Source organism: Giraffa tippelskirchi, chromosome X (genome assembly GCF_054371585.1).
Source record: "Giraffa tippelskirchi isolate mGirTip1 chromosome X, T2T-mGirTip1v1.2.pri, whole genome shotgun sequence".
Classification (NCBI taxonomy): domain Eukaryota; kingdom Metazoa; phylum Chordata; class Mammalia; order Artiodactyla; family Giraffidae; genus Giraffa; species Giraffa tippelskirchi.
The window spans coordinates 125715100-125742930 of NC_137289.1; the positions used below are offsets into that span (position 1 = coordinate 125715100).

The 27831-nt window shown below is 37.9% G+C and overlaps 1 protein-coding gene across 3 annotated transcripts in view; it reads left to right on the forward strand.

The window, feature by feature from the left end:
* The window catches only part of DMD (dystrophin), a 2147259-nt gene that overhangs the window by 1578587 nt on the left and 540841 nt on the right, over nt 1-27831 (forward strand). For all 3 annotated transcript variants that reach the window (XM_081564318.1, XM_081564319.1, XM_081564320.1), the window contains one exon: nt 5382-5536. In XM_081564318.1, coding sequence (XP_081420444.1) covers nt 5382-5536 — 155 coding nt within the window. The remainder of the gene's footprint in view (nt 1-5381; nt 5537-27831) is intronic.

Here is a 27831-nt window from a genome sequence, read left to right on the forward strand (position 1 = left end):
CCATTGCCTTCTCCGAGAGTACTGCTAGGCTTAGGCAAAACAAGTCATGTAGCCAAGCTCATTGTCAAGGCCAGGAAGGTCAGCTGTGCCTTTTGTAGCAGGAAATTCAAAGTCACACGGCAAAGGGCATGGATACAAGGTGGGGTAAAGAACTGAGGTCAGTAATCCGATTTGCCACAGTGACTTCTTTCAGCATAGTTTTACTGAGGTGGCAGTGGCAGAAGCCTGATTTTGATGAATTGTGCAGTGGCGGGAATGTAATCAAGTTGAGGCAATGAGTGAGTGAGTATTCGCCTTTTGAGGAGCTTAACTGTGAAGGGAAAGAAAATGATAGCAGATTTTGTTGCTGGTTAAAGATGGGGAAGAGGCTCATGTTTGAAAGCTGTGCAGAAAGATCTTGCAGAGAGAAAAGAGGCCGAAAAGACAGAAAAGGGAGTACATGGAGGAATAGGAGGAGGAGTGTCAAGTTGGAGGAAACAGTGTCCTTCAGCACAAGTCAGCCCTTCCCTTGAGACTGGAGAGAAATTTATGCTTGATGTTAAATTGTGTGTACTCAGTCACTCAGTCGTGTCTGACTCTTTGCAATCCCATGGACTGTAGCCTACCAGGGTCCTCTGTTCATGGGATTCTTTAGGCAAGAATACTGGTGTGGGTTGCCATGCCCTACTCCAGGGGATCTTCCCGACCCAGGGATCGAACCTGATTCTCCCACATTGGCAGGCAATTCTTTACCACTGAGCCACCAGGGAAGCATATGGAGGGGGTTTGGTGGATGCATAGTACAGTTACACAAGGCACAGTGCCTGGAAGAGAGGCAGCCAAAGGGCAGAGAAGATTTTCTATATTTAAATTTGTCTTGTCTTGCCATAAAATATGAGTTTTAATTCACACAAGCAATTTGATTTTGATTTTGAGCTCATAACACACCTAAGGCATAAGCAGTATAAGGAGCCCCATCCTGTTTTACAGACAACAAAGCTGGACCCCAAAAGGTTGAAGGCTTTAAGATCAAACTGCAAGACAATGGCCAGTCCAGACTTCCTGGGAAGATGCCTTTTCATTACTCTGCATGGCTTTTCATGATGTTCCTTTGAGTGAGGGCCATTAAAATTTTTTAAATCGAGTTCATCGAAAACAAACCTGAAGTTCACTTGTGGGTGAACATCCCAAAGCACATTTGATAAAAAACTTAAACAATACTCAACTTGAAAGTTTTAATTGTAGGTCTGCATACTCACGGCTTCCCAGGTGACTCAGTGGTAAATAACATCGCCTGCCAATGCAGGAGATGCAAGAGATGTAGATTCAGTCCCTGAGTCAGGAAGATCCCCTGGAAAAGGGCATGGCAACCCACTCCAGTATTCTTGCCTGGGAAATTCCATGGACAGAGGAGCCTGGTGGGCTACAGTCTATGGGGTCACAAAGAATCGGACACAACTGAGCACACACACATACTGCATACTCACATTTATCTTCTAAATTAAAGGGAGTCTTTTAGAGGTAGACATTGTAGACAGTGTTTATGAAATAGTGGGTCCCTTTCTTTCATTGAATGGAGGCTCACTGTGGTGGCTGTAGTGTGGTTCATTAAAAATAGCAGTAGCAGTAGTGGTAGTAGTAGTGATTATGATTATAACTAATACTTTTTTAATGCTTTGGGTATACCAGGCACCACTCTGTTTTCCCTGGATTTTACAAATTCGTCCTCATATGAATCTTTCAAGGTAATAAATACTGTTAATATACATATTTAATAAAGGGGGAAACTGAGGCACAGAGAGCATAATTAACTTTCCCATTTGTCACATCATTAGTAAGGGATCAAGTCAGGATTCAAACCAGCAGGCTCATTCTGTTGCCCAAGCTCTTAAGTACTCGTTTCCTTGCTCCTTTGTTTTCTCCCATGTTGGGTCAATATTCTTAAAAAGAGTTCTGACAAAGAAAAAAGAGAAGGTAAATGTTAAAAAATTTGTGTACTCAAAATTTTTGAATTCAACTTGTGCCATAATCCATAATCATTTTTTCTGCCTAAAATACTGTGTAAATACAGAGCACATATTGTAGCAGCATCATATGAGGTTTGAATATGAAAATTTCTTTCCTGGTTGGGGACACAGTCTTATAAGAATTGAGCATTTTCTATTCTTCATAGAAAACACACACACACGCATATGCCTTCAAAATCATCTTTTTTTATAGGCTAGTGCTCACAGTATTTTAAATTTCTTCATACACCATGATCACCACACAATTCCCTGTAGAGTATACCATTGTAAATGGAATTCAGAAGTAAAAAGAATGTGTGTGAATTCCATTGTATTTTTGAATTTACACTTCTTCTGTGGTCTGGCCTTGTCCCAGGACTGAATTTCACAGTAGTAGGCAAAGCTGGTCAAGGTCATTGTTCATGTTGTGAATGACACTTGGCTAAAGCCCAAGGTGATCAACATATTAATACCTTAGGAGGAAGGGAAACCAGTCTGTTCTGTCTTTAAGGGAGAAAAGGGTGCTGCCTTGAGAACCTTTAAGTTTAGATAAGGGCCTAAGCCCTGTCAATGTGAGTCAAGGTCAGTGGGATTTTTTTTTTCTTTTTAATCCTACATCACAGCAAAACCTGAGCAGTATGCAGTGAAGGGTAGCATTCAGTCAAGATTTCCTTAGGTATAAAAATTTAAATTTCAGTGTGAATACAAATTTGAAGCAAAATATATGGCCTGTGTATTCTCCTCTTTCAAGCATTAAAGTATACCAAAAAACTCAGGTTTGAAGTCAACCCTTACTGTTTTATTACCTTTTCCTATGAAGTCTCTAATTAAATTTTACCCTGCTCTGTCCTTCAAGATTCTGGAAAATTCTAGCATACTTTTCAACTTCTACTTTTGGTATTTTTTTATGATCTATAGATTCAAACCAAAGAATGTATCTCTTATATCTAAACTTTCAAGTAGCAACCCATGAGTGAGGGTTGACTTCCAAGATTGGCTTTCCTAGATAAAATAAATGATTTTAATTATACTTATTAAAATTGTAATTAGCATTTTATGTTGCTAAATCTCCGGGAGGAGGAAATGCCAACCCACTCCAGTATTCCTGCCTGAAAGATCCCATGAAAAGAGGAGCCTGGCGGGCTACAGTCCAAAGGATTGCAGACTTGGACACGACTAAGCAACTAATAAGTATGCACACATTGCGAAATCTCTACAGATATACTCTGATGTTGGTTCATAATAGGTGTTTCTTTAGCATTTGCATTTTTCTTCAAAAGGAACTACTTTGCAGAAAGGTAACTAAGTTATCAGTGTCAGTTTTGTAGATTCTTATGCTGCCAATTAGAGATTTAATAGATGATTGATAATAAGCTCTTCTTCTAAGCTCTGAATACCATCTTCTGGATAAGGGCCAACTGGTCTTTTATATCTTAGTGTACATTACTTTTAACACTGTAGGTTAAAAGTGGCTTAAGTGAAGAGGGAAAGGGGAAAAGGTAATTTCGTACTGTAGGAAATTTCTAGAAAGGCAAAGTCTTTGATGTGTGTGTGTTTCACTTCAGAAAGGCTTTTGTTCAGTGTGAGGCTATAAAAGTGGAAAAGGAGTTTATAAGGAGAAGCAGGTATTCCACAAAGTTAAATTTTAATTACTTTGTAGTACAGTGACTATACTCTATGCCTTTAAAAATTGTCTCTCTTTTTATAACAAAACTTAGTGATACTGGCTTTAGTTGGTTGCTGCTAGTTCAGTTATCTGGGTCTATTTGCTGTTTGCAATAAATGCAATTATTTTCTTTGATTCTAGAATAGACTGTTCTAATTAACTGAGAAATGCCAGATTGTATGCTGACTATACATTTTCAAGGAACAGGAGTCTACTCAAATATACTGAAACTATGCTGAAAGTACTAGTATTTGATTTTTATCATCATAAATCATATTAACATAAGAGAATGCATATTAAAACAAGAGCATTACTCTTTTCACAAACAACACTCAGTTTCAATTTTCTCTTTTCCCCTTCCAGTTCATGTCAATGTACTCTTACAGATTTAAGAAATACAGTGAAGATAGAAATCGTGTTCTGTTTTTGTCCTTAGGATTTCTGTGCACATTTACTGCATATTAGACCATTGGGTTGATGTATTGCCTTATTTTAATGTCCTCTCATTAAACATTGAAATTGTTTCTCATTTTTTACTATCTTAGTTAATGAAGATCTTTATTCCTATAACGTATTTCTTTTAAATATTTTACTAGGACGAAATATTAAAATTAGATTATTGAGTCGATGGGAATAAGCATTTGCATTTCACTTGATATATATTGCCAAACTGTACTAATAGATACCATTCCCAGAAATAGTATATGAATGTGCTAGTTTGGCTACAATCTTTCCAGCTTTGGATTTTATTTTTTTAAACTTAATTGGTGTCAAATTGTAATACTCTATGTTTTTCATTTATTGGAAAGTTGATTTTTTTCTTTTTCTGTAAAAATAGCTTTTATTCTTTCTCTTGTTTGAATTACCTGTTACTATTCCGTTGTCCATTTAACCCACTATGTTGGATTTGGTATAACTATCTAGTAATTTAATAATACTATAATGTTTACAAGCCTCTCCCATGCATTTGAAGCAATGTTTAATAGAAATGTGGGGTTAATATGCATCCAAATGAGCCTATCATTGGTTTATTTCTTTCTTTGGTATATAATATTCCAAGTGATAAAATAGTGATACGTGCTTTGATAATACTCAGTTGTTAAAGATAATAAAAGAAAACATAGATCATTTGGTTTAGCAAAATTTATATATTTAAAATTTTATTCTGATTTTAAAGTAGAATAGTTGTAGGAATTATGAGTAAGCCGATTCTTTAATGATCCTTTAAAGAAGTTTACAACGAGAATAACAGTTTTTTTTTTTGAAGCTCAATATTTTCTGTATGCAACTTTAGTTGAGTGCCAGTAGATGGCACTAATTACATAAACAATTCAACAAGTTAATGACGTGGGGGGAAAATACATGTGTTACTTTTTTCTATTCAAATTTTGGTATATGTCATATATTCAAGAATGATTTGGGAGCTTATTTTTATAGTTTGTTCTCTCCCATGATAAAAAGACAATTAAGCCAAGTTTGTTTCAAATTAATTGCTACTAAATTGAAATACCTGATACTGAGTATTGCTCAAGATGCTGCATTTGAAAACTTTTGTCATGAAAAGTGGGTTAGCTTATACTGTCAAGATTGACTAAATCGCACAGGGTCAGTGAAAAGCAGTCATGCAGACATGCTCTGATCCAAGGATTCAGAAGTTACTTATGAGAAAGTCCAACTAGAGATTTCAGAGAAAAATGACATTCATTCTCTTTTTCCATATGCATCTATAGCAGTTGGCCAAAGACCTCCGCCAGTGGCAGATAAATGTAGATGTGGCAAATGACTTGGCACTGAAACTTCTCCGGGATTATTCTGCAGATGATACCCGAAAAGTACACATGATAACAGAGAACATCAATGCCTCTTGGGCAAGCATTCATAAAAGGTATGAACTCCGTTATTTCTAAAACTATTTGCTGACTTCCACGATGGGGTGGTGACCCTGGGGGAACAATACAGATTTGCTGTCCTATCCTGCTAACCTGGGGCTTGCAAGGATCCAAGATGAGAAATGCCAACTAAACTTACACTCTTTGTGAAGTCCTCTTATTTTAAAGATGAGGCACCTTAAGACTGGTGAAATCAAATGACTTGCCCACAGTCAGAAAGGCAGTGACATAGCTGTGCAATTACACAAAAACAAAAGATGGATTTGTAGGTAGATGAGCCATTTATCAATCTGCTTTGAGAACTCTATCCAAAGAAATATTGTTCTACTCCATCACGACGCATACTGCCCCATCTTTAATCTGACAAAGAAGTCATTTTGGGGTTCACGATGTAGTTACAGCTACTGATGGTGCCATCATTGTATCTCACTCCGCATACCCAATGGGAAAATTTGTGCAGTGTAACATGACTCATAATCTCATTTGCCATTATATACCTAACAGCAATCAATGGCTCTTAGAGACACCAGCTCCTCAAACTAGGTCCTGTCTCTTTATTATCCAGTCTTAACCCCTTGGACTTTTCCTTTATTAGCATTATCCTAATTATATTAATAAAATTATAAACAAAAACATGAATTATGTAACTAATTGTTAAATGATTGTCCTTCACATTAGTCTAAACTCCCTGAGGACAAACGCTATCTTTCTTATTTGACATATCCTGAACCAGGTGATACAGTAGGGAGCTGGTAAACATCTGTGTTTTTCTAATTGAAATGTAGCTGATGTACAATATTATGTTAGTTTCTGATAAACTACCTAGTAATTTGACATTTGCACATATTATGAAATGATCATTATGATAAGCCTAGTAACCATCTGTCCCCATACAAAGTGATTATAATGTTATTGACCATATTCTTTGTACTGTATGTTATATCCCTGTTGCTTATTTATTTTATAACTGGAGATTTATACCTCTTAATCACCTGCACCTATTTCACCCCTTTACCTCTTCTTCCCTTCTGGTAACCACCCATTTGTTCTCTGGCTATATGAGTCTGTTTTCATTATGTTTTGTCTGTTTTTGTTTTGTTTTAGATTTCACATATGAGATCACATGTCTTTGTCTAACTTACTCACTTAGCATGATACCCTCTAGATCCATCCATGTTGAGTAATATTTCAACCTAGACAGCATATTAAAAAGCAGAGACATTACTTTGCCAACAAAGGTCTGTCTTGTCAAAGCTATGGTTTTTCCAGTAGTCATGTATGGATGTAAGAGTTAGACTATAAAGAAAGCTGAGCACCGAAGAATTGATGCTTTTGAACTGTGGTGTTGGAGGAGACTCTTGAGAGTCCCTCGGACTGAAAGGAGATCCAACCAATCCATCCTAAAGGAAATCAGTCCTGAATATTCATTGGAAGGACTGATGCTGAAGCTGAAACTCCAATACTTTGACCACCTGATACGAAGAACTGACTCATTGGAAAAGACCCTGATGCTGGGAAAGATTAAAGGCAGGAGGAGAAGTGAATGACAGAAGATGAGATGGTTGGATGGCCTCACCGCCTCAATGGACATGAATTTGAGTAAACTCCAGGAGTTGGTGATGTGTGAAATCATGATGTTGGGAAGCCTGGTGTGCTGCAGTCCATGGGTTCACAAAGAGTCAGACTGAGCGACTAAACTGAACTGAAATTACATTTTTCACTGACCCAAAAGAATCTGTGATTTGCCAAGCTAATTTGACTCATTCCTCTAAAGTTCTTCCATGTTTCCTTCTCACATACACTCTACAAAAATTCATCCACTTGCGTAGTTTCAGTCTGCTGATGACTATCCATTTATACCATTTGCAGCTGAGAGTCATCTTTGAATTTCAGACCAGCATATCCGATTTACTTCTTTTTATTGTGATGTGGAACTTCAAACTTAATAGCCCCAAAGCTGAACTCATCTTTGTCCTCTTACAACCTATTTTTCCAGATGCAACCTGCTTCTCTTCCTGCTTCTCCAGGTCTCAGTGTAAGTGCCATTTCCTCCAGGAAGCCTTCCCTGACTACCAACCCCGAAGCCTATACTCTTTTGGCCCCCTGTTATTGTGCTTATCTCACTACACTGTCCTTACGTGTTTCTTGGTCTTTGTCTGTAAGGAGAATGTTTACTCTGTGATGGTATACACAGTGGCTGTTTATCGACCATATTACCTACCACTTAGCTTGACACACAGTATCTCCCCACAAAACATATTTTGATTAAATAGGGAATTAAACAAACAAACAAAAATAACTAACTGTGAATGTTCTGGTGTGCCAGTAACTCAACACAGAAGAAAAATGTGCCTGTTAGGATCACTTTCAGTTTCAAATAACAGAAAACCCAAGTTCAATAGCTTACCTAATGGAGGTCTATTTCTGTCACTTAAGGAGAAGTTCAGAATTAGGCAGGTGCTGACATGGGCACAGTAGCTCAGCAATGTCAACCCCGAAGTCTCTTTGTTCTTCTTGGCGTTTCGTTCAGAATATATGCATTCGAGCAGGAAGAAGGGGCAGCAGAAGGGACACTGCCGGTGTCAAGAAAACACGGCTTTCCCAGGAACTTATGGGTCAGAACTATGCCATCAAACCATCTCCGGTATCTAGGAACTGGGGTTGAGCCAGCTGATAGGGAATGTCTGCCATGAAGGGAATGAAAGGAAGAAACTGATCAACTGTCATGGTGTAGCTGGGCAGCATGAAATTCCCTGGAGAGACCACCAGTCAAATCCGAGTAAATACAGTACAGTCATGTAGGTCATATGTTCATGCACATTGTAGTCTTGTAGGATCATCATAACAGTGGACCATTTGGGCTTGGTGTCGATTCTGGTCAGTGTGAAAGGGCGTGAGGAAAGCTGGATTCTCTATTGGCTACTGATACCTCTACATGGGAAGTTCACATTCTGTGTATGCTGTATGTGTCACCTGCACAGATTAAACCATATTTTACCAGATTCCATCTACTTATATTTTATATCCTTATAGATTGTATGCTAGATAGTTAAAGAACAAGAAAACTATGTGATCTTTTGCATTTTGACCTTTTGATCCAGTATCTCTCCCAGCTAAACCCAGAAGTGAAGGAACATCCCCAGCATCCCCTAGATTGGTGCTGTTCAGTAGGGTAGCCACTAGCCGTAGGTGGCCATTTAAGTTCAAATGATTACAATTAAATAAAATTTGAAATTCATTTCTTCGAGCTCATCAGCCACCTTTCATGTGCTCAGGAGTCACCAGTAGTGAATGGCTTCCCCATTGAACAGTACAAAATTGAACATTTCCATCATCACAGAAAGTTTTATTGACTGTCCTGCTTTAGATCATCTTTGTTCCTATCCCCCTATGCAGTTTAGCATACATATATAACAATTGCATACCATATTACTTCAAAAAAAAGTTGTTGGCATGTTTTGTAAATGAAAAGTATTTCCTTTCAAAGTGGTTCATGTTATTCCATTTCCTTGCTTGTGCCTTCTTCTTCTCTTTGTCCATTTTCTAGAGTTGATGTTTAACATCTCAAAAACTACAACTATCCCAGAAAAGAAACACTTTGACTTTTGTTGTTAATCCTATAAACATAATTTTAAAGGAAAAATGATTGATATTTGGGTTTGGGGGAAAAAGTATGTCATGACTTTGAAAAATATCTGTAACCAAGACTTCTTAGGTAGGAGAAACTGTGTTGAACACATTCTGATTACATCATTTCCTATGGTTCCAGTTTTATCACTGAACACTGATACATTGCCTGCACTGAAACTTTCCATCATATAGATAAACACATGCAAAAAATCTGTGCATTTGAAAGCCTACATAAAGCAATAAAATCTTTACTTCAGTTTAAAATTTTTGAATGTAAAATAAGGTACAAAAAAGTATAACTCAGAAGAACTTTACTTTGGTATCATATACTGGCAAGCTGTAGTTCCAAGACATAATCAAAAGCAAAAACAAGCTAATTTTGTTTTGTAGTTTAGTGTTCAATTTAAGTTTATTATTTGGTCAGAGGAATCTTCAAATTCTATACTGACTTTGATGGGACCTTTAATTACAGTTTTATATAGAGAAATATAAATAGCCACATGGACCTAAAATGACTTAATCTAGCATTCATAAATATTTAAAAAAAGCTGCTTCTCATGTAAATCCTGTACTTTAGCAAATCTAACAGAACATAGATCATCATTGTGACATGTGTAGGAAAATATTTTGTTTCCCTGATCATATGCCGTATAGAGCACATGTTAACATATAAAGCCAGAAATGTGGGCCTTTGCAAGTTCATTTCTTTCCCTTCAGTCTCTGTGAATAGATATGAATTGGTGAATAAGATAATATTAGATGTGATATTACATATTATTATGAGAAGCCTCTAAGGATTAGATTTCAAGGACTGCCATCTGGCTGATGACTTTATGATGACACTGTCATGAGATTTCATTTCCTTATTTCTATTCCAGGATCACTCTTTAAACAAGAAATGAGCATTAACTCTGAATTGTCTGTCTGTAGCTATAGGAAGACTTCTCCAGCTACCAATCAGCAAAGAGCAAACTCATCAAGTAGAGGGGCTGGTCCTAATACCAGCAGGTTCAGCATGACTGGCAGTCCTTCACAAAAGCTCCCAGATACCTGAGAAATCTCTCTGGGTTCTAAGAAAGATTTAACATGTATTTGTGTGCATGTATAAGTGTGTATATGCATATTCATGAATATATACGCACATATACTATCCCTAAAATAGTATCTCAGTATTCTTCTGTGCACTTTAATAATATGCTTCAAAAGTTAATAATTACAATTAAAAGTTGAGAAGCTGAAAGATTATCATCTGTGTTCTTCATCTTTGGCAACAATGAAGCCCTTGTAAATCACTCCTTGCTTCTCTATTTCTAGGTCTTTTTTCTTTTTCACTTTAAAGAAGGAAGAAAAGGGAGAAAAAATTGAGCACCGAAGAGCTACTGTAACTGAGTACTGGATCTCTTTCACATCTTTCAGCATATTTTGTTAGTAACCGTTCTGCTTTCTTTCTCTGGGATTTTCAATTTCTTCTTTCTTCTTGCTTCTCCCCTTCACCCAACCATCATGTTCAAGTCTCCCTCATCCTAAAAGAACTATTTTAGGATACCAACGTTTCTATTCAGCTATCCTTGTTTCCTCCTTACCATCAAAAAAATTTTAAAGCAACAATTGACATTATTATTTCCTATTCTTCAGCTTCCAGTTATGCTTTGACCCGCTTCAATCTGGCTTCCCTCATACTACCACTTTCCTGAAACAAGGACTCGTTAAGATTGTCAAAAATTTTTATAATAGCTAATTGCCCTATTTTTATTTATCCATCTACTTGACTTCATTTTAACCTTAGTTTAGTTTATCAACTCTACTAGTTGAAATTTTCCCTTCTTTGATTTCCAAAACAATATTATTTTGCAATTCTTCTATTTCTCTAGTAATACAGTAAGCCTGAAGTGCTTGGTGCAATGCCTAGCACATAGTAAGAGCTCAGTAAATGTCATCTATCATGAACATTTTAAAAATTCATTCACTCAGTGAATATTTTAGTGCTGGATATGTCCTCAGTAGGCTCAGTTCTTGGTCCAAAGTATACAGCAGAGAAAAGCCCTCCGCTCATGAAACTTACATCCTGGGAAGGAAGTGAGAAACAGACTTTAAAAAAATAAAATAGTTAAATGTATGGGATATAAGATTGTGATAAGTGCAATGTGGAAACATAAAGAGGGCAAGCAGTTGAGAATGTGTGTATGAGTGAACATGTGGTGGAAGAGAAGGGTCATTACTTAAGTATGGTGGTTAAGAAAGATCTAAGTAAAAGGGTGAGGTTTAAGCAAAACCTAAAGAACCTAAGGAAGTGAACCCTGTAGATAGTTGGAAGAAAAACAGTACAGGAGGGTTCTCATAACTGGAAATCCTCTGAGACAGGCATATGCTTGGCTGGTTGAAGGAACCTTAATGAAACCTGTATGATAGGAATGGGTCAGGCAAACGAGAGTGCAGTAGACAAGGCATTCAGAGAGGTGAGAATAATCTGATTACACTGGGCCTTATAGGCCCCTCCACGGACTTTTGCTTTTACTCTGAATGAAATGGGAGTCATTGGAGGGTTTTGAGCAGAGGAATAGCTCCTTTAACTGCTCTGGCCCCTCTGCAATAACAGACTGAAGGAAAGCAGTGAAATCATTAGGAGACTGTTGTCATAATTTATTCAAAAGACAACTGTGATTTGGACCAGAATAGGAGAGGTGAATGTGGTAAGAAATGGTTGACTTCTATGATATTTTAGGACACAGCCCAAATGGTTTTGTAATGGTTTAGATTTAGGTATGGAAGAGAGGCATCAAGAAAGACTATGGAGTTTTTAGCCTGAGCAACTGGAAGATGGGAGACTCACTGAGATGGAGGAGGCTCTAAAAGTAACTCATGTTTTAGGAAGAACATGTGGACATGTCACTTTTGAAATGTCTATTAAGCATCGAGGTGGAGATGTGGAGTAGATAGCTGGCTATAAAACCTTAAGTTCTAGGCAATGATAGGGACCCAAGGTACAAATCTGGGAGTTGTAACAATAATCAGTGTACACTCTCTTTGCTGTATACAGCCTTTAAATCCTGGTGTTCCATTCTTAAATCTCTCTTTTATTTCTCTACACACATTTCAACTACCTTTGTCAACTTCAACTACCATTAAGACTCCTCAGTGTTTTTTTCCATCTCACATCTTTGTCCTCTTCTCTAGAACTATACTTCCAGCCACCTCCCATTCATCTCCATCTGCATTAACTACAGGCTCCAAAATGTCTAAAATAGAAAGCATTATCTGCCCCTGAAACAATGCGTATTCCCTATGTTTTCAGGGAAAGCATAACTTAATTGCTTGATTGTCTTTAGTGCTAGAAACTTAAGAATTACCTTCTAATTTTTCCTCCCTCTCTCTTCTCTACTAATACCTGTATTAAATTGGCTTAAAAATCCTGTGACTTCTACTGCAAAAATTTCTCTTAAGACTAATGCCTTTTCTTTATTCTTTCTCATCACCTCATCCTAAAGCCTCTTCATATTATACCTGGTAGATTGTGACCATGTTTTCTCTGTGCTCCCAGCCATTGAATCTCTACACTCACTTGGTATTCACAGTGCCCCAGAGTTATTTTCCTAAAACTAGTCTTCTGATTTTCCTTTCCTCTTAGCACTCTTTGTTTTTTTTTGCCTCTTGAAATCTGATGGATGATATTTTCGTAGGTGATATATTCCCGAAAGCATGCCCCAATTTTTCCAACACCAGAAACAAAATTGATTTATTTTCAGGGAAGAAAAGCAAATAATACCACAATGTGTGCTTGTTTGTCAGTTTGTTTATTTAGCAGAGGGGCAGGCATGTGAACTTCATAAAGTAGTCTTCCACTCTGTCCACAAAATGCTGTCCTTTCTCAAAACATTTTTGGAATTCCTTTTCTGGAACTCCTTGGGGACTGTTTTCTGATCTTCAGAAGACTGTTATATTATTGTGTAGCCACACCTTGTGTTTGGGGTAACAAACACTGTACTCACTAATTGTCTGTGTATTGAATGAAATGAAGCAATTCATCAGATATTGGGCACTAAATGGCTTTGGATAATTTCCAGAAACTTAGAAGATGAAGATTTTGCTGGTGCCCCCTAAGCTACGTAAAGAATGTGTTATGATGCTAACAGGAGATTTGTTGAAAATACGACTTCTTCTTAAGTCAGAGACTGCCTATTCTATATTTGTAGCATGTTATGGTCATAAATATTAATGTTACAAAGGACCCTAAAGCCACCAGTTCAAAATTCTCAATTTAGAGTAGCCCTATTTTTAATCTATCTCATGCAAAATATACCTTCTAGTCCATTTTTAGGACTAAAGGGGATTAGGTATATTGAAAAATTCAGTATGTTAGCAACTCTTCTAGGTACACTTCTTTTGGCAGTATGAGGACATTTCTCTAGGCTCTTCAAGACAGAGTTGTATATATAGTTATGAGGCACTATGGTTTTTATACTGCTGAGACCCTGTCTTCCAAATGATTATGAAGCATAAGAATTCTCTCCATCTCACAATAGGATAATGTATTATAATACCTGTAATGCAAACCTTGAGGCTCTGGGCCAGGGAGTGTCGTGGTCCATGCAAATCTAAAAGGTTCATGGTGGCAACTGCCTGCTTCGCTTTATGTCATTTCCTTTAAAGCAATTAGAATGTTTCTAGCTTGCAGGGATTGCATAAAAAGGGAGACATTTGGAATCATATCATTGGTGATTTACTAGTGTGGAAAATTACCTAGTTGTGTAGCCAAGTAGCTGTGTTTGTTTTAACCCAGTCCTGCTGTCCTAAACCGGGCCCTCCAAGCACACCTAAATACATGCTTACAAATGCCTCTTCATACCATTTACCCGTGGAAAGACTCTAAAATTAAAATAAAAGACATAATTGTTTCCTAAAGTAAAATTATAGGTTGCCTGCAGACCTTTCTTTTCTTCATTCATTCATTTAATATTATGGTGTCTAAAATTAAAACAAATGAGTGAAAGTTTCACTTGCTTCATTTAATTGAACCAGTAATGGTAACAAGAGCATCCATTATATTACTTTTCAATTATATTTGCATTTTTCATTGTCTCCATATCACTATCATTCTCAGTCTTTAAAATATTCAATAAAATATATAAATTAGCTGGAGTTTATTTTTAGAAAGATGAGTTATTTTGACAAATAGGTATAATCATCATTTGATTTGGAATTTTATCTCTCCAATTCTAACAGTCATTCTAGTTTGGGGATCTTTTGGCTTTATTCAGTTTATAATAGGGATTTATTTTCTGTCTCTAAACTATTAATTCATATGTATTTCTGAAAGTAAAAAATATGCAGAACATGTAGGTATTAGTGAGTTTTTATTAAATTTATTCTTTTCAACTTTCTCCCCCAGAGAAGGGGATCAATGAAGCATGTCTAGGTAGTGATCAACAGCAGCTCTCAGTCCCCTTTTACCACTTGGGAAGCATGATCCCATCCCTGACTTATTGAGGCAAAGAGCCCAGCTCAGGTTCTTTGTGTTGTTTCTTGAGCCCAGTAGATTCTGAACTCCTGGTAGCCACTACATGCTTCCCAGAGACTATCAGCTTCATGTCTTCAGCTCTGCATGCTACTTTGTGTTTCTGTGCCATTGCTGACCCACAGATCTATGTATCTTGTTTTCTAAGCTCAAATTGTGCCTTTTCGTTTTGTGTTTTTATGTTTTACCTATACCATTGGTCTGTGTTTAAAAGTTTCTTCTATACTTTGAAACAATTTTCTCCTGATATAAAATGATACCTTACTAACTGTAGAAAAATTTAAAAATTGAGAAATAATCACCATCAACATTTTTTTAGCATTTTCTTTCATAGTTTGGTAAATGTATTTTGTTTATATTTATTTAACCTACTCCCAATTTAGTAACAGTTGAAAGCATTCCCAGATTGTTTTTTTTTTTTCCTTTTAAAAATCCTTGCTACCTTTTTTTAGGGAGGTAATGCATACATATTATCTTTTCAAGAGAAAAAAATGGGAGGAGGAATACTTTCTTGAGGTACATGGTGACTTATTAAATAATCAGAAACAAAAGCAGTATCTTCATGCCTCCAGCCAATATTTTATGCTCTGGCCATTCTGTCTAGCATCAGTATTCAGGCAAAGAGATAAAAACTATTTACATTTGTGGGAAATCAATTCCCCATTCAAATCAGTGGTTGTGTGTTTTTAATATTTTCTAATATTCAGCTTCTCAGTTACCCTCATCAAATCTCTAATATGGTACTCATGACCATTCTGTGGCCAGCCAGTGTCTTCATGCCATAGAGCATTGAGAGCAAGTCAAACAGACCTAATCCAAGCCCCTTTGGAGACTTTAACCTACATTTCATAGATTTATGGCCACTCATACAATTCCTGAGGAGTTATGTTTTTCTTTTCTATTGCAAGTATTTTAAATCTACCTAGTGAAATTGAATTAGCTATTAAACATCAATTTTACCACAACTTCTTTTTAAAAATATTTAAATGAAATAAACACTCAACAAAAATGGTCAAACACAACTTGGATCCTGAGACAAATTAAGTGAATAATTATCATGAAGTCATAATAATTATATATGATTTTTATGTTTTTTGGTAGCAAGACATGACTTATTAATGTTTAATATGTGAGTCATACCTAAGTTGCCTATTAAGACAGACATGCTACAATGGCATTGTTGTTTTTAGCTGTGAGTATAGCTGCTGACCTCTACTTAGACAGAGCTGGTGTTCCAAACCAAAATCTGTGTCTCTGAGGCCTATGCTCCCTTCATTGCTTTTTAATGGATACGTATCAACTTGGAAGGAGGTTCTGGCAGCTTTTCACAGTAATCTAATCTCAGCTCTGTCCTCTTCAATATTTCCATCAGTGACTTGGATGAAGACGTAGATAGCATTCTTATAAAATTTGCCAATGACACAAAGCAGAGAGAAATGGCAAACACAGTAAACGAGTATCAGGAGCCAAAAAGATTTCAGCAAATTGAGGTGGAAGGCTGAATATTGAAAGGTGAAATGTAAATAGAAGGCACAACATTTGATTCAAGAGAAAAGTAACATAAAAGACAGAATCCAGCTGACTTAAGACTGGAAACAGGGAGAAGAAGATTCCCTGAGATGGAGAGTTGTGTGCAGAAGGTTTGTGGAGAGTGTTTCCATGAGATACATGTATAAGTATGTGACAGAGGTAACACTGGGCAGAAAGAGAAGCTACCCTGCAGTGAATCTGAGGCCTGGGGAGAGTCAAAGGGGAGGTCTGGAATTTGTAGCTCCCTTCAGAGATGTGTGGAATTGAGGCAGGGGAGCAGGGCCTTTGTATCCCAGTACCAGCCAGTTACTTATTCTGGGTCACTCTGTGGGAGAGGGCAACTTTGGATAAAACCTACAGTTGAGGGCAATTTCCAGTGAGCGTGGCAGCTGTGAGCTGTTAGCAGCCAGTGATCCCACCGAAAAGGGCATGGGTCTTGGCAGAGCATCAGTGTATATATTACACAAGCATTGCCCCAAAGTGTGGTCCCTGGACTAGCAGCATTAGCATCATCTATGGCTTTTCCAGTGGTCATGTATGGATGTGAGAGTTAGACTGTAAAGAAAGCTAAGCGCCGAAGAATTAATGCTTTTGAACTGTGGTGTTGGAGAAGACTCTTGAGCGTCCCTTGGACTGCAAGGAGATCCAACCAGTCCATCCTAAAGGAGCTCAGTCCTGGGTGTTCATTGGAAGGACTGATGTTGAAGCTGAAACTCCAATACTTTGGCCACCTGATGTGAAAAGCTGACTCATTTGAAAAGACCCTGATGCTGGGAAAGATTGAGGGCAGGAGGAGAAGGGGATGACAGAGGATGAGATGGTTGGATGGCATCACCGACTCAATGGACATGGGTTTGGGTGGATTCTGGGAGTTGGTGATGGACAGGGAGGCCTGGCGTGCTGCATTTCATGGGGTCGCAAAGAGTCAGACATGACTGTGCAGCTGAGCTGAACTGATGAGCTTGCTAGAAATGCAAATATGTGGGTCCTACCCCAGCCTACTAAATCAGAATCTCTGGGGATGTGGCCCAGAAAACTTTTAACAAGCTGTCCAGGCTCCAGGTCATTTCTATGCATATTAAAGTTTGAGAACCACTGCACTGTGTCAACAAAGAACATTTAGAATTGGGAGATAAGACGGGTTTTAGTGACAACCATCTTTCCTTCTCTCTCTCTCTCTCACACACACACTGCAATAGAGCAATAGGAAAGAAAAATCAGGGAGCTGTTAGGCTGAATCAATTCAGGCATGTAATGTAGTCTAAGAACTTATATTTCAATTTAGCAGAGAGAGGAATTTTGTGATCAAGCTGTCCAAAGGTGAAACAGGCTGCCTCTTAAGGTTGTAGAAGTATTCAAGAACAGGCTGGGTAATGCCTTGGTGTGATAATTTCAAGCATCAGGTAGACATATGACTTTGACTTTAGCATCCTGTTCATCACCATCCCATGCTTTTCTTCTCTCTTTTTTCCCTTAAGTGAGTCTCTGCCAGAACTAGTTAACTCAAGAAAGGTTATATGGCCCAAAAGAAAAGTTTAGGCATTATCAGGTTAAGTCAAAGTAAACAAACTTCCATAGAGCTAATCAGACTTTCATTATACTGTATGAATTGTGAATACACAGTGTGTGTTTGGGAATGCATGAGGAAAAGGATAGTCCGTATAGCATGCATACATTCTAGAATTTTGTGAAACCGATTTCTCTAGGAGAATCTTACGGGCCACTATAGTAACTGGGACAATACTCAGTATTCAATAGGCATTTATAAGAGAGATCACATAGCATGTAGCCCAGGCTGCCTCATGGAAAGCATTTCACTGTATGTTCCATAAGTAGTATTCTCAAGTGCTATTAGCACAACTTTTCACTAGGGTATAAATTTATACATTTGCATACCAATCAAGGGAAGCTGTGTTATTCTACCTTTGGACTCTACACGTGCAAATTTTCTATTATTCCTTGGATCTATTATTTTCACTTCATATTGTATTAGAAGTTTAGGAACATTGTCATGGGTGGATGGATGGTTAGATAGATGACAGATATAGATAGGTGGGTAGATAGATAAGGGAGAGGAATCAGAGAGAGAGAAAATAAAAGAAGAGGAGGAAAAGAAGAAGGAAAACAACTATGAAAACAATGACAGTGATGACAGAGAAAGAGAAAGATCGATTCTCTGGCGCAGCATATTTGAGTCATACTGAATCTTTGTTTTCCTGAAACGTTCCACAGTGAGAATAGAAGGTAAATCATCAGAAATCATACAAGTAATCTTGGACCCCTATAGTAAAAGAAATCTCTCTATTTTAGCAAATAGCAATAAGCAAGAGAGAGTCTATTATAATTGCTGGGATCTGCTAATATGTATTTTTTTCCCCTGAAACAAATTCCATTAACCCTCCCTGATACTCTGTCCTCATCAACATGTTAATGACATGGGACTAACTCTTAGAGGTTTTTTTTTCCCCACACAAAACATAATCTGCAACCTGCTAATGATTGCATTTAGCCTAATTGTAAGGTTGCTGCTGGTGACAGAAAAATGTACCCTGGCAGATAGACACTTCTAGAAGCTCAGCCAAGCACTCAGTGTGTGTGAATCAGCCTCTATATACTTCTCACTTGGCAACCATTCCTGATGGAGAGACCCAATCTGCTCTGAGGAGAGGCCAGGGCTGTTCAGTAGAGTACCTGGAGAAGCGCAGTTCTAGCAGGATTTTATAGACCTCTTGGCACGCCAGTGGCTCAGGACACCTTGACCACAAGCCCTTAATCGGAAGGACAGGGCGGCTTGCTCAGGCTGAGTTCTATACTCTCTTGTCAAATAACAAACAAGGAGACAGATATCTTTACCAATCGCTAGTCCACATTCTAAATGAATATAACATTTCACACATTTGAGTTCACTGAGTCTGTGTTGCCAATTTCATTATCAAAATATTTATAACTCAGGAAAGGATACTGAGATGCAGAGAGCCTATTACTTTCCCAAGTTTAAAACCCCAACGTTGTGACAGTTCTGATGCAGAAATTCTTGCATTTGAAGAAAAAGAAAGCCTTTTTTTCTTTTCCTTATGTTTACATTGAAGTATCATTTGTATGATCTTGAGTTCTCTAATTCAGGGGTCTCCAACCTCCAGGATCTAAGGCCTGATGATCTGAGGTGGGGCTGATGTAATAATAATAGAAATAATGTGCACAATACATGTAATGAGCTTGAATCATCCTAAATCCATCCCCACCCCGAACCTTGGTCCGTGGAAAAACTGACTTCCACAAAACTGGTCCCTGGTGCCAAAAAGGTTGGGGACCGCTGCCATAACTCTGAGAATTTTCTTATGTAGGGTGATTTGTTACTTTTTAATATTTCAAAGAATTCTAATACATACATATATATATATACACATACATGTAAGTAATTTTATTAACTCTTTCTATCTTTGCCAGCATCATTAATATGACTGACTCCAAAAGGGCATCTAAGCAAGTATTTGCCATTCTTCTTGGAAAAGCAAGTTCTCTCCATTTTTATTTATCTCTATTCCAAACTTTAGCCAAATTTTGCTTTTGAAATGGGTTGTCTGGTAGAGCCTCGATTCTAACTTTGAAAGAAAAGACTCAAACATTGACAGTTACATGTGTACTAGTGTCATTGTTACATAATGAAAATATCTGAGGAGAAAAGACTGATATTGACCTATAGTTTTCATTTTCTAATTAATCACTTTGGTAAAAATTAAGCACTCTTTTCCAGGTACTGCAATGGTTGTTGGAGATGGTGAACAAAATTCCCCTTGTATTTATATTTATGAATACATATGCTAGGAAAGTATAATAATAATAGCTTTTTCTCTAAGGAGAGACATAATATTCTACTAATACTAGCTTTTGTTCCTTCTAACATATATAGGAAGAATTATCCATACCGTTGTAATTTAATGAGGGAATCTACAGAATCTTAAATTTATTTGCACAGGATTAATAGCCGAGATTTTTTTTTAAATGTGCCCTTTGTAGAATTACTATTACACACTTATTTAATACTACTATTGTGTCATTTGAGTACATATCCACTCACAAAACAAATATGCAGTAGTTTTACTACTAACACCAAGGCTACACCAATACTTTTATTTTTAGCATATCATTTTTTATGATGATTAAAATAATTATGTCACACGTTGGAAGTTTTAAGAGCTACTTTAAAATATATGCTCCAAGAAAAACATGATCAGGTGGGGGAAAGTATGATGTTCATACTTTCAAATGAAAAATCAGATACATATGTACCAATCAAAAACACTTGATTTTTATAGGATAATGAACTACAACTTAACCTCTAGAGACAGCCATTTTTTCCTCCAAGAACTCAAACTACTTAATGATAAAGTATTAAACTTAGTCCCAGAATCTATTTATACGATGATACAAATGTTATAAATAAGAAGGAGAAAAAGAAAAAAAAAAAAAGCTTATCCACAAACTACTTGTTTCTGCTGACATTTATTGAAGGAAGCGCATGAGTGAGATACACAGTGGTCTCTCAGAGGTGTGGCGTAGCCATCAACTTTGTGTTTTCCGTCATTACAGCAGGGACGTAAAGAGCCGGGCTCAACTTCCAAAAGTTGCTTGGGGAGCCAGTGATTTCTAAGTAATCACTGTAAAATTTTTGAAATTAATCTCAGCAACTTCCCTAACACCAGGTGAGCAGAATGGTATTCCTCTTTCCTAGAGGTGCTGTCTCATTCACTGTCAATCCTGTAAACAGGCCTCGCCTCCCCTTGCCTGGATTTTGACGTGGGGAATTTTCTCTCTCTGTGCTCACAGGACTCATAGAGCAAAATAAGACTTGGATTAAAAAAAAAAAATTAACTCCCATTCTGTGGCGAGCAAGAGCAAGTGTAGCATAACTACACTTACCTGAATGAACATTAATAGGAAAGTGACCAGACTGTTCAGTAATCTACTTGTGTGGGGTATTAAAGTGTTGTACCACCATCAGTGCTATCGCTGGCATATACCTTCAAACCAACTACAGCAGATCAGTTGATTAAGCACTGAGGGTCTTATTTAAATGGCAAAATCTAAAGAGCATTTTTTTTTTTTTTCAGAAAGCTCATGCCAGTGCTAGAATGAGCCAGACGCTTTACAACTTGGTATCCATAATTTAAGTAGTTGTCCCTCAAAGGATCTCTAATTCCATTTCCTTATTACTCCGGCTGCTAGAATTTGAAAAAAACACACTGAGGTAATGACAGGTTAAAATCAAATGTGTTGCTTTCATTTTTGCTGATTAATTTTTATTTTTGCCAAACTTTGCTATGTATATGTTAACCTCATGATACTAGCAGTGGATAGGGTTGTTTTTAAAACCATGATTGTATAGTTTTCTCTAGATAATTTTAAAGAATGCTGGCTTACTTGAGGACCTTTTTTATTCCCCTAAAGCTCAAAAACAAACTCTTCGAAGATTTAATTACTCTAAACAACAGAAAATGGGAACTTTGTTTTCCAAAAGAAAACAGTCTATGGAAAGGTTGCTTACAATACTCAGCAGTACTCGGATTGTTGACTAATCTTAAAGGAGAAAGGCATCAATTAATTCATTGAGAAGCATTAACATTATCCTTTCCCAATAATTCGTATCATAAAAATGTTGGGCAAAATAATTTAAATGATGTTATAGTGAGACACGGCTGAGTGACTGAGCATTCATGTGTGTGTAGTATATATATAGTAAATGAATGTATATAATAAATGCACACTCATTCATTCAGCCTTGACTTCTTTCCTACACAATGGTTAAAACTTGCATCAAAAACTACTCTTTAAAAATCTATCCTAGAAGGAAGAATGGGGAGAAAGGGCACGGAAATGAGCACAGCCCACCCACCAAAATGCCACCACTTTTACACGCTCCGCACTCACGCCCACCAGCCCCGTTTTCCAGATGCCAACCCTTGTGTAGGCCCGCAGCTTGAAAACTGTCAAGACAGGTGTTTCTGGGTCCAGAGGCCTTCCTCTGGGGAAAAAAAAATCGATCCTAAATCCTATATAAATATAGCTGTAGTATAAGAAAGGTATTATCTCTTCTTTAGGGATATCCAAAAAACTAAGGATATTCATAGCGTGGTTTGTCTTAGAAGAAATGCTCACCTTTGGGTGAATAGGGATGTTTGGGAAAAATAAAACTCAAGCACCGCCTTTAATATGCCTCCTCTCTTGTTATTTGTGTCACTTCTCTGTGCTCCTGTTCCCATCTTTGCCTCCCTCACTCTCTACTCCTTCTGATCTCCACTTCAGCCTCCATGGTTTCTCCATTATTTTCAGCAGTTACTTCCAGTGGGTCTCACACTTTGTCAGGTCTTATATTCCTATTATTGCCCATGTATCTCCCCATTCCTGGTGGCTGGAAAATCCTTGTCTCAGGCCCCTTCAACATCTTCTTGCCTTTCTAGTTCTTCTGCTTCTTGGCATTTTTTTTTTTTAATTTTCTAGACTCAGTCTTTGTCTCATCGAAATATTTCTCTCTTCTGACTCTAAGCTCTTATTCACTTAGAAAATGCCGTATCAGAGTGTTGTTCCTCTGAGCAGATCTTCAGCACAGCCATCTAAATGCTGCCATGACGTGAGGTTACCTTGCTATTGTTCACTTTTTCCATAGTGTATGCACACGGCCTTGATCCAGGTCAAAAGGTATCATAATTAGGGAAATAAAATACACAAAAGCCGCCTCAATTATTTTACCCTAGAAATAGAGAAATGATTTTGAACCAGATACATAGAATAATACTCATGTCACACTAACAGTGTTCTCCAGTTAGCATCTTATTGTAAATTCATTCCTTAGGACCTTGATATCTAGGAACTTTTCATTTCCAAATGATAGGTTCAGTTCAGTTCAGTCACTCAGTCGTGTCCGACTCTTTGCGACCCCATGAATTGCAGCACGCCAGGCCTCTCTGTCCATCACCAACTCCCGGAGTCTACCCAAACCCATGTCCATCGAGTCGGTGATGTCATCCAACCATCTCATCCTCTGTCGTCCCCTTCTCCTCCCGCCCCCAATCCTACCCAGCATTAGGGTCTTTTCCAATGAGTCAACCCTTCGCATGAGGTGCCCAAAGTATTGGAGCTTCAGCTTCAACATCAGACCTTCCATGAACACCCAGGATTGATCTCTTTTAGGATGGATGGATTGGATCTCCTTGCAGTCCAAGGGACTCTCAAGAGTCTTCTCCAACACCACAGTTCAAAAACATCAATTCTTCGGCACTCAGCTTTCTTCACCATCCAACTCTCACATCCATACATGACCACTGGAAAAACCATAGCCTTGACTAGACGTACTTTTGTTGGCAAAGTAACGTCTCTGCTTTTAAATATGCTATCTACGTTGGCCATAACCTTCCTTCCAAGGAGTAAGCGTCTTTTAATTTCATGGCTGCAATCACCATCAGCAGTGATTTTGGAGCCCAAAAAAATAAAGTCTGACACTGTTTCCACTGTTTCCCTATCTATTTCCCATGAAGTGATGGGACCAGATGCCATGATCTTAGTTTTCTGAATGTTGAGCTTTAAGCCAACTTTTTCACTCTCCTCTTTCAGCTTCATCAAGAGGCTCTTTAGTTCTTCTTCACTTTCTGCCATAAGGGTGGTGTCATCCGCATATCTGAGGTTATTGATATTTCTCCTGGCAATCTTGATTCCAGCTTGTGCTTCTTCCAGCCCAGCATTTCTCATGATGTACTCTGCATATAAGTTAAATAATCAGGGTGACAATATACAGCCTTGACGTACTCCTTTTCCTATTTGGAACCAGTCAGTTGTTCCATGTCCAGTTCTAACTGTTGCTTCCTGACCTGCATACAGATTTCTCAAGAGACAGGTCAGATGGTCTGGTATTCCCATCTCTTTCAGAATTTTCCACAGTTTATTGTGATCCACACAGTCAAAGGCTTTGGCATAGTCAACAAAGCAGAAATAGATGTTTTTCTGGAACTCTCTTGCTTTTTCGATGATCCAGCGGATATTGGCAATTTGATTTCTGGTTCCTCTGCCTTTTCTAAAACCAGCTTGAACATCTGGAAGTTCATGGTTCACGTATTGCTGAAGCCTGGCTTGGAGAATTTTGAGCATTACTTTACTAGCATGTGAGATGAGTGCAATTGTGCGGTAGTTTGAGCATTCTTTGGCATTACCTTTCTTTGGGATTGGAACGAAGACTGACCTCTTCCAGTCCTGTGGCCACTGCTGAGTTTTCCAAATTTGCTGGCATATCAAGTGCAGCCCTTTCACAGCATCACCTTTGAGGATTTGAAATAGCTCAACTGGAATTCCATCACCTCCACTAGCTTTGTTCGTAGTGATGCTTTCTAAGGCCCACTTGACTTCACATTCCAGGATGTCTGGCTCTAGGTGAGTGATCACACCATCGTGATTATCTGGGTCGTGAAGATCTTTTTGTACAGTTCTTCTGTGTATTCTTGCCACCTTTTATTAATATCTTCTGCTTCTGTTAGGTCCATACCATTTCTGTCCTTTATCGAGCTTATCTTTGCATGATAGGTACCTATCTACTAATTGCAAATTATTTTAATATATCTTTTACATAAAAGATTGTCCCTTTTGAAAGCTCATTTGGAAAATAATTTTTTGGGGGGGAGACATAATTTATTTTTAATATTCACAATGTGTGTTTATGCCCCCATTTGTAGTCCAAACTCTGACTCTGTTAAACTTTGTGTAGCTTTTTAAAAAAATAATAACAAAATGTCTATACTTTTTCATGCCTGTGAAAACAGGTTTTCCAGAGTTAGTGAACTTAAAATAGTTATTGTACAGGTTAGAAAGTTGATTTGTTCTTTCCGTCGTGTTCATTGCTTTTTCAACACAGCAAAATTGTAAATGTAATCTTCTCCCCTGGAAGATGAGCTGGGCTGCAATTTTCAGCTAATTGGGAGAAGCAGCCCTGAGTTGAGCACTGTCAGGCTGATTTGAGTCTTAAGCTATGATGATGATTATTGTGTCAAATGTAATCAAGAACCTGGGCTCTGAACTAACTGAAGGCCTGCCTGTTTTTAATTCAGGTCCGTATATGAAGTAGACCCCTGGTTCACTGGTAGTCACAGCTGCCTGTAAAAGCGAGCAATTTTAAAAAAACAATTCTGTTCTCTGTGGAGCTGTTAGGATCAGGGATTGGATGCACAGAGGGCAAATATTCTCATTCTGTCCCTTAAAAATTCTATTTATTTTCAGTATAATATCCTCATCTTGAAATTTCCCTGTAGCTTTGCATCTGTGGTTTTCAACCTCCTCAGATCCAATGCCAACCCCTTTCTTTCTTATAACAAATACTTTGTAACACCTTCTTTACAGTCATAAACTAAAATTTATAGATAATATATCCTACCTATAGACACTTTAAAAAATATGATGTGCTAACTTTAATTTTTAAGAGAAATATGAGTCATTTATAATAAAATAATATGTATTTCAGTATGGAGCAATTCAGTCAGGATCGCACTAGAACACAAGTGAAAATTCTAGTAGACCACACTGTGAATGCGATATCAACCATTATGGAGTGACACCAGTGTGTTGTATATGGACTCAAATACTGTGAGTGGCATTGGCCATCCATAGTGTAATTTTCCAAAATGCTAAACAACTTTTAACAAAATCCATAACAGCACTAGTTAAAATTTTCCTTGGGCTTTCATGAGAGTTGGACTTCCCTAGTAGCTCAGCTGGTAAAGAATTTGCCTGCAATGCAGGCAACCCCAGTTCGATTCCTGGGTTGGGAAGATCCACTGGAGAAGGGATAGGCTACCCACTCCAGTATTTTTGGGCTTCCCTGGTGACTCAGCTGGTAAAGAATCCACCTGCAATGAGGGAGACATGAGTTCGATCCCTGGTTTGGGAAGATCCCCTGGAGAAGGGAACGGCTACCCACTCCAGTATTCTGGCCTGGAGAATTCCATGGATTGTATAGTCCATAGGGTCGCAAAGAGTTGAACATGACTGAGTGACTTTCACTTTCACTTCAGTTCCTTTTCTGAAAATTTCAGTGTCTATTACAATCTTGACAAAAGTACTTTATATATGTATGTTAAATTGAGTTAAGATTTAGGTTCAAGCATTTAAAAGGAGGGTCTTGCCCTACATGAGTGTCTAGTCGGACATTCAAAAATATTGTAGGGGAACTTCCCTGGTGGTCCAGTGATTAAGGCTCTGTACTTCCAATGCAAGCGGTGTGGGTTTGATCCCTGGTCGTGGAACTAAGATCCTACGTGCTGTGGGATGTGGCCAAAAGGAAATAGAAAAGTATTGTGGGACTTGCAATAGTGTTTTGTTCGTGGACTCGACCAACTCTAGCCCCTCCCCGTGGAATGCCAGTAGCACTCTTCAAGCACTCTGTTAGTCAAAACTGTCCCTCACTTTCCAGAAAGCCTCTGTTGTGTTGTCTGTAAAATTTGGTTAAATATTTTTTCGTGATGAGAACTGATCTATTGATTAATGAAATAACAATATTCTCTGAGAACCTAACCTCTTTCTTGGTGATCCAGTTGCAATTTTATATGACTAATGAAATTAGCAAACATTTAAGATCTGTTTGATTGTCTAGCAAAGTCTTTAAATATTCTGTGACTATCATTGCAGTTAAAATCTATTTCCACCATCTTTAGTAAATGCCGTGGTCTCTACAAAAGGGTGATGATGACATTCCTCTCAGAGCTATGTTAATTACCTTCTAAGTAGATGTTGACAAATGCGGTTGAATTCTATGTTAAAATCACAGGAGATATTACTGTAGCTACCATGATGAATGCTTCTTCAGTGGAGGCTGTGAGAGAAATATGAACTCATTTCTTGAAGAGACTAATCAGATAATTTAGTAAAACAAATACACACAATCAGTTTGACAAAAAAAAAAACTGTATTACCTATATGTTTGAGGCAGAAAGATGTTTTTCATTGAAGACTATTCTTCAATGGATAAGCAAAATGCAGCCATCTATTTGAATTTCATCAGGACATTTGACAGGTTCTCTCATTATATTCCTATGACTAAGCTGGAGAAATACTGGTTAGATGCAAGGCAAATTGGGTGGCTTAGCAACCATTTCATGCTTTTACACAAAGAATGTACATTAATGGGTCAGTATCAGGAATTCTCTGGTGGTCCAGGGGTTAGCACTTGGCACTTTCACTTCTGGGGGCCCGGGTCCCATCCCTGGTCTGGAACTAAGATTTAAAAAAAAGAAAAGGAAAAAGAAAAGATTAGTGTTAAGCGGCAAGGGAAGATCTCTGGTGCTGTGCTATAGCGTTCTATTCTCATCCCTGACAAACTGAATGTTTGTTTTTTTAAAAGTAGATGAACACTTCCTTTGATTGAGTGATTAGTTAGTTGGTCACGCCACACAGTTTGCAGGATCTTAGTTCCTCAACCAGGGACTGAACCCAGGCCCAAAGCAGTGGAGGCATGGAATCCTAAGCACTGGACAACCAGGGAATTCCCGTGCTAGATGTTTTTGTTAGAACCCGAATGGAGCTACAGAGAGGGCATCCATTCAAATCTATGAATAATGCAAAACAGGGAAGGGAGGAGTATGTTGG